Source organism: Amphiura filiformis, chromosome 20 (assembly GCF_039555335.1).
Source record: "Amphiura filiformis chromosome 20, Afil_fr2py, whole genome shotgun sequence".
Classification (NCBI taxonomy): domain Eukaryota; kingdom Metazoa; phylum Echinodermata; class Ophiuroidea; order Amphilepidida; family Amphiuridae; genus Amphiura; species Amphiura filiformis.
Genome location: NC_092647.1, coordinates 15,793,282 through 15,805,723, shown reverse-complemented (window position 1 = coordinate 15,805,723; position 12,442 = coordinate 15,793,282). Strand labels below are relative to the sequence as shown.

General features: G+C 38.7%; 2 protein-coding genes across 2 annotated transcripts in view; one reads left to right on the top strand and one right to left on the bottom strand.

Annotated features, from left to right (window-relative positions):
- LOC140142150 (macrophage mannose receptor 1-like) overlaps nt 1–7,662 on the bottom strand; it is an 83,064-nt gene extending 75,402 nt beyond the window's left edge. Inside the window, exons 1-4 of the mRNA XM_072164116.1 lie at nt 7,605–7,662; nt 7,141–7,274; nt 5,837–5,944; nt 4,268–4,421 (exon numbers count right to left, since the gene is read on the bottom strand). Coding sequence (XP_072020217.1) covers nt 4,268–4,421; nt 5,837–5,944; nt 7,141–7,274; nt 7,605–7,662 — 454 coding nt within the window. The remainder of the gene's footprint in view (nt 1–4,267; nt 4,422–5,836; nt 5,945–7,140; nt 7,275–7,604) is intronic.
- A 2,291-nt stretch (nt 7,663–9,953) lies between these two features.
- LOC140142149 (uncharacterized) lies at nt 9,954–11,111 on the top strand. The gene has a single exon (XM_072164115.1). The coding sequence runs from the start codon at nt 9,954–9,956 to the stop codon at nt 11,109–11,111; it is 1,158 nt and encodes a 385-aa protein (XP_072020216.1).
- The last annotated feature ends 1,331 nt before the right edge of the window (nt 11,112–12,442 follow it).

The following is a 12,442-nucleotide window of genomic DNA, read 5'->3' as shown; positions in this document are numbered from 1 at the left end:
TAAACGTTAAGGCTGTTCCAGTTAAATTACATACCCATTGGCTGTTCTATTTAATTTACATACTCCCTCTGAAATGGCCACAAAATAGGGTGTTCCATTTAATTTACATATTCCCTCTGAAATGGCTGTTCCATTTAATTTACATACTCCCTCTGGAATAGCTTTCCCCTAATCAAATTGCATATTGTGAATTTCAATAGCGTATTAGGCCTATAATAATTATAGATGATGATAATTGGAAATACCATGTGTGAAGCGTTAAGGCTGTTCCATTCAAATTACATACCTTTGGCTGTTCCATTTAATTTACATACTCCCTCTGAAATGATCCCAAAATAGCTGTTCCATTTAATTTACATACTCCCTCTGAAATGGCTGTTCCATTTAATTTACATACTCCCTCTGGAATAGCTTTCCCCTAATCAAATTGCATATTGTGAATTTCGATCTATTAAATTGCATAGCTTCACTGTGAATTAGAGAGACTGACAACAGCAACCTAAGTCCTCAGCAAATAAGCACTGTAAGTTTGTGTAAACCGATAACATGCGGGTATAGCCGTATTTGTGTACAAATATATAGCCTTCTCGTTTCTTCTTCTTCTTCTCCTCCTCCATCAAACACATCATTCTGTCAAGGCTAGCGCTAAAACTACAAGGCCCCCAGGGCCCATATGTGGAACACTTATGGGCCCTACCCCGTAGATTGATCCTTTGCACATCTTGGCCCCAGAGGTCAAAGGTCACGGGCCCCAAGAGCCCAAATGTAAAAATACAAAGCATGCTGTTTCTCATCAAATGAAACAGCCTCAGGGCACTGAGTTGGTACACTGATAGATCCAAGGGTACTCTATATAACAAGTGTACATAAGCCCCATATGTCATATATTATGGGCCCAGGGCCCCAAATGTTAAAATAAGTGGCAACAAATTGACAAGACTAGCTATAAAACTACAAGGGCACTAGAGCTCATATGTGGTACATGTATGGGCCCTAAGTTGTAAATTACCTTTTGCCCATTTTGGCCCCAGATGTTTAAGGCTATGGGCCCCAGAGGCCCAAATGTTAAAACAAAGGGCCGGTCGTTTCTCAGCAAATAAAGTAGCTACAGGGTTTAGATTTGGTACACTAATAGGTCTTCAGAATTATATTGTTATATGTATATATATGCACGAATGGAAATACCCATCCGATCGTCTACCCAGGGTAAGGTTACCCAGGGTAACCTTACCCTGGGTAGACTCTATATTACTTTGTAAAAATCTGGATATATATATATATCTGTGTGCTGTTTATACTAACCATGTTAACACAGACAAGGTATATGACGTATGACTTCTTGCCAACGTGTAATGTCTATGAAAAATATACGCCTATGAACATTATGCATTATCAACTTTCAAACGCCGGACTACCCCATCTCTTCTCACTCTTCATTCTGAACTGCACGTGTTATCATGGTTTAATAATGGTAATGGATTAGTAAAACTGGACATATTAAATTGTAAATACCAACTTGGACTACCGTAACATGTACCAAGGCCATGTCCACGATACGGACGTTCAGTGCTGTGTAAACACTGGGAACGCTGCTAATGTCATACCACAGAGCATACCTTGAGAGGACACTTGGCTCATTTGCATGGCAGTCGGACTCTCCATTGTATTTGTTCATTTGTGTATGGAGAGCAATGGCGACCCTTCATTGCATTTGTTCATTTGTGTATGGAGAGCCATTCTTGGAGCCCATGGGAATCAGGCTAGGTCCTCAGGTAGAGTCAGACGCTGTATATACTAGAAATGCATATTCTTAATTCCGCGTTTATTCAATGTTAGCATTAAATTTGTATTGCCCGGCAGCGCGCGCAATAGAAAAACCTGAATTTGTTACATAAAAAGAAATGAAAATTAAAAAAAGTCGGGTTCCACCTGAGTACATATTAAATGGGTGTAGAAATTGTTCTGAAAATATTAATTAATTTAGACAAACATACGGGATATAATGAACCTTTGACATGACGCCATGATGACATGATTTTATTAGTCGTTTTATATCACCTATACCGTGTGTCATAATACCAATATTTTGTAATTTTATATAAGAACTAATATTTTGCATCATAAATGCGCAGTCCATATGTACAAACGAATACTAATCTTCAAGATATTAAGCTTTAGAAGACTTCAAAATAACATGTCACTAAGCAGGTCATAGGTGCTGGCCTTGTCCTATTGTACTTGTTCATTTGTGTATGGAGAGCTCACTGACCTGTATAGAGATCAATGGGAGCTAGAGCTTCTTTACGGGGCACTATCGGTTTCAGGGCGTAGTTCATTGAACTCAACGGGCTGTTATTTGAAGTGCTTTTATGTTATTGCAAAACGGATCGTGGCGAAAGCTAATAAATAATTCATACCAGGGTTTAATTGATCTGGGATGCGGACATTTCATTATTCGCAAACCACCGGGATTCGATATAGGTTTGCGTTGTAAAATGAAAATGTGAATAAGAGTGTCATCCCCTGGTCATACTCATGAACTGGTCATGCTGGTCGGGGTTTCCTACACAAACACCACCAAACATTAATGCTTTGACCCCGGTGCGGTATTACATCCAACGGGCGTGTCACGCTGATGCAACAATAATGATATTGTATGTAATACCCAGACTCCAGTCCCATCACTCTGTTATAGCACATGAGTGCCGCACACCGGTATTACGTGGAGGCTAATTGATGTTCTAGTTGACATGTTTGTTATTTATTAATGTGCAAACTTGAATGAAGATGTAGGCCTGCGCACACTGTACACATGTCCTTATTTAACGGGAATTGAATTTATAAGAACAGCTCTAGGCTGTTTACAAATGTACATGTACATACATCGTAACTCTATATCAAAGTCCCTATCACGCTGTCTACCCAGGGTAACCTTACCCTGGGTAACCTTACCCTGGGTAGACGATCGGATGGGTATTTCCATTCGTGCGTACATATATGAACCCCCATGTGTCACATAATATGGGCCCCAGGGCCACAAACGCTAAAACATAGGGCCGGTCGTTACTCAGTAAATAAAGCAGCTACAATGTCCAGTTTGAGTCTGCTGATAGCACTTGAGAATTATATTTCAACATATGCACATGATCCCCAAAAGTAAAATATTATGGGCCCCAGGGCCCCAAATGTTAAAGCAAAGGGCCGGCCGTTTTTCATCAAATAAAGCAGCTTTAGAGCTCAAGATTTTGTACACAGATTGCACCTGAGAATTATATTGTTATATGTACATATGAGCCCCATATGTCACATGATATGGGCCCCAGGGCCCCAAACGCTAAAACATAGGGCCAGCCGTTACTCAGTAAATAAAGCAGCTACAGTACCCAGCTTGAGTCTACTGATATCACTTGAGAATTATACTTCAACATATGTACATGAGCCTCATAAGTCAAATATTATGGGCCCCAGGACCCCAAATGTTTAAAAGGGGCCGTCTGTTTATCATCAAATAATGCAGCTTCAGGGCTCAGAGTTTGTACACAGATTGTACCTGAGAATTATATTGTTACTAACACCCATCCCATCCCACACACGTAGGACTAAACAGATTCACAGACAATAGCGTAATTATAATATAGATAACATAAACGTTAAGGCTGTTCCAGTTAAATTACATACCCATTGGCTGTTCTATTTAATTTACATACTCCCTTTGGAATGGCCACAAAATAAGCTTTTCCTTTTAATTTACATACTCCCTCTGAAATGACTGTTCCATTTAATTTACATACGCCCTCTGGAATAGCTTTCCCCTAATCAAATTGCATATTGTGAATTTCAATAGCGTATTATAATAATTATAGATGATGATAATTGGAAATACTATGTGTGAAACGCTAAGAATGTTCCATTTAAATTACATACCTTTGGCTGTTCCATTTAATTTACATACTCCCTATGAAATGGTCCCAAAATAGCTGTTCCATTTAATTTACATACTCCCTCTGAAATGGCTGTTCCATTTAATTTACATACTCCCTCTAGAATAGCTTTCCCCTAATTAAATTGCGTATTGTGAATTTCAATCCCTCAAATTGCATAGCTTCACTGTGAATTAGAGAGACTGACAACAGCAACCTAAGTCCTCAGCAAATAAGGACTGTAATTTTGTGTACACCGATAACATGCGGCTATAGCCGTATTTGTGTACAAATATAAAGCCTTCTAGTTTTGTATTCATTCTGTGTATCATTAATATTTTACTTACCTTCAGGTTTTTCACAGATAAATTTTCTTCCTGATGGACATGCTGCTGTATTCCATTGTCCCTCTGATGCTGTGCTGACCACCTCTGCGCAATTTCCACCCATACTGGAATAACTGCAAGATTTAGTTTCTGTCATTAGCAGCTTAGAAAACCACTAACAATTTGTGATAAAATCACACAAAAATGAGTGATTACTAAAACTTATTTTAAGTTTATGAGCATCTAATTGTTACATTTGTAATAAATGGCAACTGGTAAATTTTGTGAATGGCTCATTGGCGCAGAGTTGAAAACACCGAATTTATTAACACAATGAGTACTATTATGTATATATATTTATCAACATGGTAAGAATCATGGTACATGTAGGTGCCCAGTTAGTGTATGGTCCTATGTTAGACCATGGAAGTAAGAGACTGGTTAGACCATCAGACCATGTATATCAACTAGGTACACCGTTTATCTAAGGTGTTAGTAATAAGTAATATGGATAGTAATCTAATAATCAGGTTGTACAGGTGCCCAGTTAGTGTATGGGCCTATGTTAACACCATCAGACTAGGCTATGTATATCCTCCAGGTACACCGCTTATCTAAGGTGTTAATAATATGGATAGGGGAGACCAGGGCGTGTCCGCCCTACTTTTTCAATCTCGCCTAGAGAGGGCAATTCTCATGTTAGTTTTCGCACTTTAAAACAGTATATTGTAGCTAAATACTATCACATTTATAAGAACATTGAGCTTTCAGTAACGGCAGAGAAGTGAAAATAAAAATCACGATGCAAGGGCGGACTTGCCCCGTGCTGGTAAAAAAGAAAAGGTTATAATATTGCATAACAATGATAAAATTAATGCAAACGTTTAGTAAAGGGTATATTGGGTACTTAATCTTTTCCAAAGAGTATACTAAATTTATTGAAGGGGTATAATGTAAGCTGATAAATGTAGGTGTACAAAATGAGCAAAACCTTTATTTACAACTTCGGCATTTATGGATTTAGGGCATAAATGGTGGTATGAGTAATACTGATACCACTTAACTTTAATAAAAATATGCTTGCATGTAGTTTTAACCTTTTTAAAGGTATTATAATCAATATTTTGCATAATACGCCGATGGGCCGAATCCGCCCCGGGAATCCGCCTGGGGAAAACCATAGATTTTAAATACCTAAAATCTATGGGAAAACACAGGGCGAACTTGCCCCTTCACATACAGGGCAGACTTCCCCCAACAGTACATTTTTCTTTACCTCGTTTTATGCCTACTAAACACAAAATGTCGATCTTTTAATTGCATAATATGTTGGGCAAAAGGCTCACCTTCCAAATAAATATAAGAACGAAAACCAACTCTGCAAGGTCTTGAGATTATTACAATATTATTAATTCTAAAAAGTAAACTTCCTTGACTCGGAAACGTTTTTTGACGATAATTTCTGTGGCGAGATATGTTGGACTGCCTTGTTTTCTTGGGTACTTAGCTATGACGTGTGTCAGCTAATTACATCATCATTGTTCTTTTCCAGCAGTCACGAGTTCAGAAACACGGGGAGGGCGGACTTGCCCCGGTCTCCCCTACTAACCTATTATCAGGTTGTCCAGGTGCCCAGTTAGTGTATGGTCCTATGTTAACACCATCAGGCCATTGATATACACCAGATGTACCACTTGTCTGAAATATGAAACATTGAAAACACAATATCATTATTATTAAACTGAATCACATTTAAGTTGTGTTGCATTTAACAACTAAATTAATTTCTGTAAACTGTGATATGCATTAAAAACACAAAACCATTAATCAGTTTGCTCCAACTAGACGGTATATGCTCATTCTCCGATAAAGTGTTCAAAATGCCAAATTTGTGTCGCCCATAGATTCAAGTCGTATTCAGACTTGTTTCATTAGAAAGAAATGACTTTTATTAATACAACTTATACTTAGGAGTTGCTTTCTAAAATGTGTGGGGCTAGAGGTTGCAACATATCTAGAAAGTATAAAACAATAAAGCTGATTATGCATATCCATTGTGTTCCTGGATGTCGCCAGCCAAGGTGCGCGCATATAATAGATTATAGGTACTTTTCATTAGCCGGTATCATGCCCTAATTATAAAGTATAAAACATCAAAACACAGGTTATTAAATTTGTCCAACAGGTTGGCTAGATGAATATTCTCATATGGGATGGATCAATCAGGCTCCATAGATATATTATATAACAATGGTCTCAAAGTAAAAAAATCAGGTCTATTAATGGCAAAAAGTCCTGACGTTACGTTCATGTTGTCACAGATACGTTACCTACATTCTACTCCACTGGGAAAAAACGCTTTGATAAATGAAGCCAAATACCATACCAGACTATAATACATTGGTTGGTAATTGATCAAGTATGTTTATGAAGTCAGTAAGTTTTTACACTTGCACGATGAAGACAAAGGTGGGAAAGGGCTTCACAGATACGTTACCACTGATACGTTACCCCCAATACGTACAAGTAATATTGCTCAAAAATGAAGTATTGTTGAAAAATCTACACCAGGTTGATTTGGTATAATGTGCATGACTCCAAATGAAAATGATTGCTTGGCCTACGAGAACCTAATTGAAGATTTTTTTTCCAAAGCAGATATTTAGATAATAAATTTACGTAATTTGTCTGCAATAGTAATGAAATTGAAACAAAACACCCTACCAAAATACCCTGTGAAAATGAGAGCCTAAAGTAACAAAAGGTTTTGTACATTTTTCATTTCAAATCTGACCGGTACGGTCTACTTACAATATCACTTGCTCCTATCCATATGTCTGTTTTGTATGTGGATCCTGTAACGTGACAAGATCTTGTTCTTCTTGGTTCTCTACACTTATCAATGCTCCTCCAAGAGCTAGACAGTAATTGTTAGCATCCGTCCATGTGTAGTCATTTGAGTAATATTTATAGCAAGCAGAGGCTGCAGACATCCAACCATTAGACTCATCACACTTGATAATCACGTCTGAAATTAAAATGGAAATTTTTATTTATTTGGATGTTAGTGCTTAAGCAGAAGGCACCCGAAATAGCAATTTTAATCTTAAGCGTGTTAAAAAATGCAGGGTGGCTTAAAGTACCGGGACAAAATTGATAATAAAAGTTGTCGCATCTTCCTTTGATGGGTCGCAATGTGAGACAGAAAACACCATTATGTTATAACTGCACCAGCCAATTTTAAGAGTTTCCAATGAACAAATGAAGGTGTATTGGGACAACCAGGAGAAAATTCCCTTTTCACAACTTTTTCAAAGCTGACTGTGATATACGTGTATACATGGGACCAATGCCTTACCTTCCAATATTTTGCCAGGGGGGTGGTCCATGCAATCATCACCCACCAATGTTGACATCTGAATATGGGTTTCTGACCAAATTAACCTCATATTGCCCATTTTAGCCCCAAAAGTGCAAATTTTTGCACACTTAGCGCGCATCTATTCCACTTTTGCACCATATTTCATCAGTTTAGCTTCAAAATAGCAAAAATTTTCGCGCATTTGTACCATAAACTTATTATGTCGCCAAAAGGTGCTGGATTCACTATACTTTAAGATTTTTTTCCAACCCCATCCCCCCAATGTCAAAATGAAATCTACGCCACTGCAACAGGATAAAGACCACAGTCACCACACTACAACTTTCATATATTAAATCTCATGATGGGCATATGCTAAACCATGTGTCTATAGACAGAAAAATCCTTTGGTGTCAGGAAGTTGCCATGATTGAATTTTTTGATGTACACATTCATATTATTACATTGTATACTTTTTATTGGAAATATCTGAAAATTTTACCATGATTTACCATGTGAAATAAACTCTTTTGGTCATAATCAGTGGCGGTGGAATCATCAAAATGTAAGGGCAAGGGTTAGGTATATTTCATTCTGGTCTTTAATACTGGGACATTTGGGCGTGAAGTGCATGAAAATATTATTTCAATTTCAGACTATTTTGCTATTTGATACACCAGTGCGCACGAAACGCCCAAAATTGTGCAAGATTACCCTATTTTGGCCCAAAACTCGGTATTTTTACAATGATGGAAGTGGCGCCATGATTCAATCCTAAGCTTCTACAACATCTAAAAATGCCAGTACAACAACTATCCAGATTTTTTCCGACATGCCCTCTTCCGACGTGGCACACTTCCTGTCAATGTCATAGTCTCAAAACTCCGTCCCGATATTGTTTTAATATAAAGAAGTATGTCCACTTGCTTGAGTTGACAGTCCCATTTGAACAAAATATTAATAAGGCTCATGAACGGAAAACTAAAAAATATACCGACCTCATAACAGACATTTCCGAGAATGGCTCCACCTGCAATCTCACCTGCATAGAAATCGGGTCACGTGGGTTGTTTACACCTGATATCATCAAAAGGATAAATATCTTCTCCTTTGTCAAAGCCAAACCACCCGAAGGTCAATCAAAAAGGACATAAGCAAACTTGATATCCTCTCCATTTATACTATTTGCAACCCCATCTCAAGCTTTAAGTGTTTTGCGTTCATTTGCCTCTTGCATTATTGTATATATTGCCTTAATTAGACCTTGTTTTGTGTTTTAATTTATTGTCTTCGTGCAGCCCTGCACCGTATCCGGGTCAGCTTTGCTGTCATGTCCTGGTACATGTCCTGGGCATTTGTATCCAATCTTTATTGTTTTTTCCTGCTAGTATGTATTTCGCTTGCTGTGTTGAAATAAAGATTGATTGAACCAGAGGGCAATTATTTACTTTCTGTTTTACTAGGATTTTAGGGGGTCAACTATTGTGATATTTACTCCGCACGCAATAGTCGTGCAATAGCCAAGGCCTTTTCCTGTCACATCATTTTGGTTACTACGAATCTGGGCTTTCATGTTCACTCAATCTGTACAGTCCAACGCAAATGAACTATATGACATGAATGATTATTCACATAACAGTAAGAATTTACAGTTTGCGGAAGCAAATCGTGCCCACTCGGCTATCTAAATATCAAACCAGTTATGTCATTTACCATAAAAATTCCATTGCCATAAGTCCCTGGCAACAGAGTACAATAAGTCTGCAAGCTCCTAAAGTGGGAATAAATATCATAATAGTTGTTCCCAGTTTTCTCATCTTAAGGAGGGTCATGCCCCCTCCCGCTTCTGCCGCCTATTGTAATAAATAGAAATAAAATTTACAGTGAAGTTGTTGTAGTCCTTCCCCTATAATATACATATCTTACTTGTCCCCAATGCGCTATCATTTTAAAGAAAAATGCAAAAATAGGCACAAATTTGGGCAGGGTGTAGTACCCCTTAATTCATTCCAGAAATAGAATGAATTAAGGGAGCAACTGAGTGAGAATAAGATAGCTATTAATACCGAATCTAACGAATCACTCAGTTTTAGGCTTAGTGATAAATATTTGACGTGCGATCTTGGATCGAACCCCGCTAGCACCTCTATTTGATTTTTGATTTTATTTCGTTTTTGGTTTTTTTAATCCTATTATTCATATTCTTTTATTAAAGCCATAATATACGATTTCGGGTAAAATATAACTGTCAGGAAGGTTTTCTGTATCATTTGAAGCAGAAATAACGAGGTAAAATGAAAATGAAAGAAAACACTTATTATCTTGACCGCCTAACTGTGGTGTTCTATGGGAGATTTACTTTTCTTAATAAGTCATCAAAGTTGCTCTAGACTGGGCAAAGCTAATGAGAGAGGGGAAAGACTAGCTGATTTCTGCAACGAAAATGAGCTGATCGTAACAAATACGCTATTCCAACAGTATCCTAGACGGCTTTACACCTGGATATCTCCAGATGGGAGGACCAGAAATCAGATAGATTACATCTTAATCAAACGAAGATGGAGGTCGAGTGTGAAGGTAGCAAAAACATACCCAGGAGCAGACTGTGGTTCAGATCACCAGCTTCTGGTTGCTGAAATTCGATCAAAGCTGAAGTCAGTCAAACGGGACACTCCTCCACGTAGATATGATGTTAATCGTATTAATGAACAGTACCGAGTGGAAGTCAGGAACTCTTTTCAGATACTCCTTGAACAGGAAGAAGAGTGGACACCTAATGAATTATGGGAACAAACCAAGAAGGCAATCTCTACAGCAGCACAGAACAACTTGCCGAAACCAAAGAAAACCCGATCGCCATGGATATCAGAGGAAGTGGGTACAATGGCAGACGAAAGACGACAGGTGAAAGCAAGAGGCATACTAACGGAGAAGGACAAAAGGCAGTATAAAGACCTAAGCAGGAGAATTCAACGCAGAACCAGACAAGATAAACAGGATTTTCTTGAAAGGAAATGCAAAGAGGTTGAATCACATTCTTCTACCAACCACTACAGGGATCTCTTTAGAGCAGTGAAAGAAATCACAGGGAAGAAAACACCAAAGCTGGATGTAATCAAAGATGAAGATGGTGAAATTCTAACTGAGAGTGATCAAATCAAACAGAGGTGGCAACAGTACTGTCAAGGGCTGTATGCAAGTAAAGATGGTTTAGGAGGTGAAACAGAACCAATTGAGGTTGATGAAAATGAACCTGACATACTGAGATCAGAAGTGGTGATGGCAATGAAGAAAATGAGGACAGGTAAAGCACCAGGATATGATGATATCCCAGCAGAGTTGATCAAAGAAACCGGAGATGAAGGAGTGGATGTGGTGCACAAATTATGCAATCTTCTATGGAAAGACAAGAGCTGGCCGATAGACTGGACCAGATCAATATTCCTACCACTCCCCAAAAGGGCAACACAAGAGAATGCAAAAACAACAGGACCATCTCTCTAATCTCCCATGCAAGTAAGATCATGCTGTACATCACGGTTGAGAGGATCAAACAGCACATGCGTCGTGAGATTCCCCCAGAGCAGGCCGGTTTTGTGGAAGGCAGAGGCACAAGAGACCAAATAGCAAACATCAGAAATATTACAGAGAAAGCTATTGAATTCAACCGTCCAGTCTACATGTGCTTCATCGACTATTCAAAAGCATTTGATACTGTTCAACATCAAAAACTGTGGGACACCTTAGTATCAATGGGCTTCCCAAAACATGTGGAAGAACTGCTTAGGACACTCTATGACGATCAGGAATCAATTGTTAGAACAACATGTGATGACAGTACCTGGTTCAAAATCGAGCAAGGGGTGAGACAAGGATGCATTTTGTCTCCTCATCTGTTTAATGCATATGCAGAGTATATTATGCGAATGGCCCTTGAGAGTTGCAGCATTGGAATATCTGTCGGAGGCAGAACCATCAACAACTTACGGTATGCGGACGACACTACCCTACTAGCAGACAGTGCTTGTGAACTTGAGGAGCTGATTGAAAGAGTGAGAACGGAGAGTGAAAACTTTGGCCTTTTTCTAAATGTAAGCAAAACCAAGGTGATGGTCATCAACCAACAAGAAGAGAACACCACTATTCATGCAGGAAACCAAGCAATTGAGGTCATCAAACAGTTCAACTTCCTTGGATCCATGATTTCAAACCAAGGCGGATGCTCTACTGAGATCAGACGTCGCATAGCAATGGCAAAAACATCAATATGCACCATGCACAAGTTATGGAAGGACAGAAGTATCAGCAAGTCAACAAAGATTAGACTTGTCTCCTCTTTGATTTTCCCGATCGCAACATATGCGTGTGAAACGTGGGTGATCAATGCGGCAGATCAAAGAAGGATTGAAGCATTTGAGATGTGGTGCTGGAGAAAACTTCTATGCATCCCATGGACCGCCAAAAGGACAAATGAGAGTGTTCGGCATGAAATAGGAGAGAAAGTCTCACTCATCAATTCAGTGAGGAAACAGAAGTTACAGTATTTTGGACATGTTGCCAGGCGAGAAGGAGTCAATCTAGAGAAAGTGATAATTTTTCGGAAAAGTTGAGGGGAAGAGAAGCAGAGGAAGACAGAGACTCAGGTGGACAGATGGAATTGTTTCGTTAACCAAAATGTCAATTTACAGTTGTTACACCAAAGCACAAGATCGACATGAGTGGAGAAACTTCATCAGAAAGGTCACGAATACTCAGATATGAGTAGATCGACGACGACGACGACTCATGTATTCCATTTTTGAGTGTTTTCCAAAACATCGTATTTGCCGGTTTAT

Excerpts from the sequence above, each read along its gene's own strand:
- LOC140142149 (XM_072164115.1), top strand. The coding sequence starts at position 9,954 with ATGGGAGATTTACTTTTCTTAATAAGTCATCAAAGTTGCTCTAGACTG.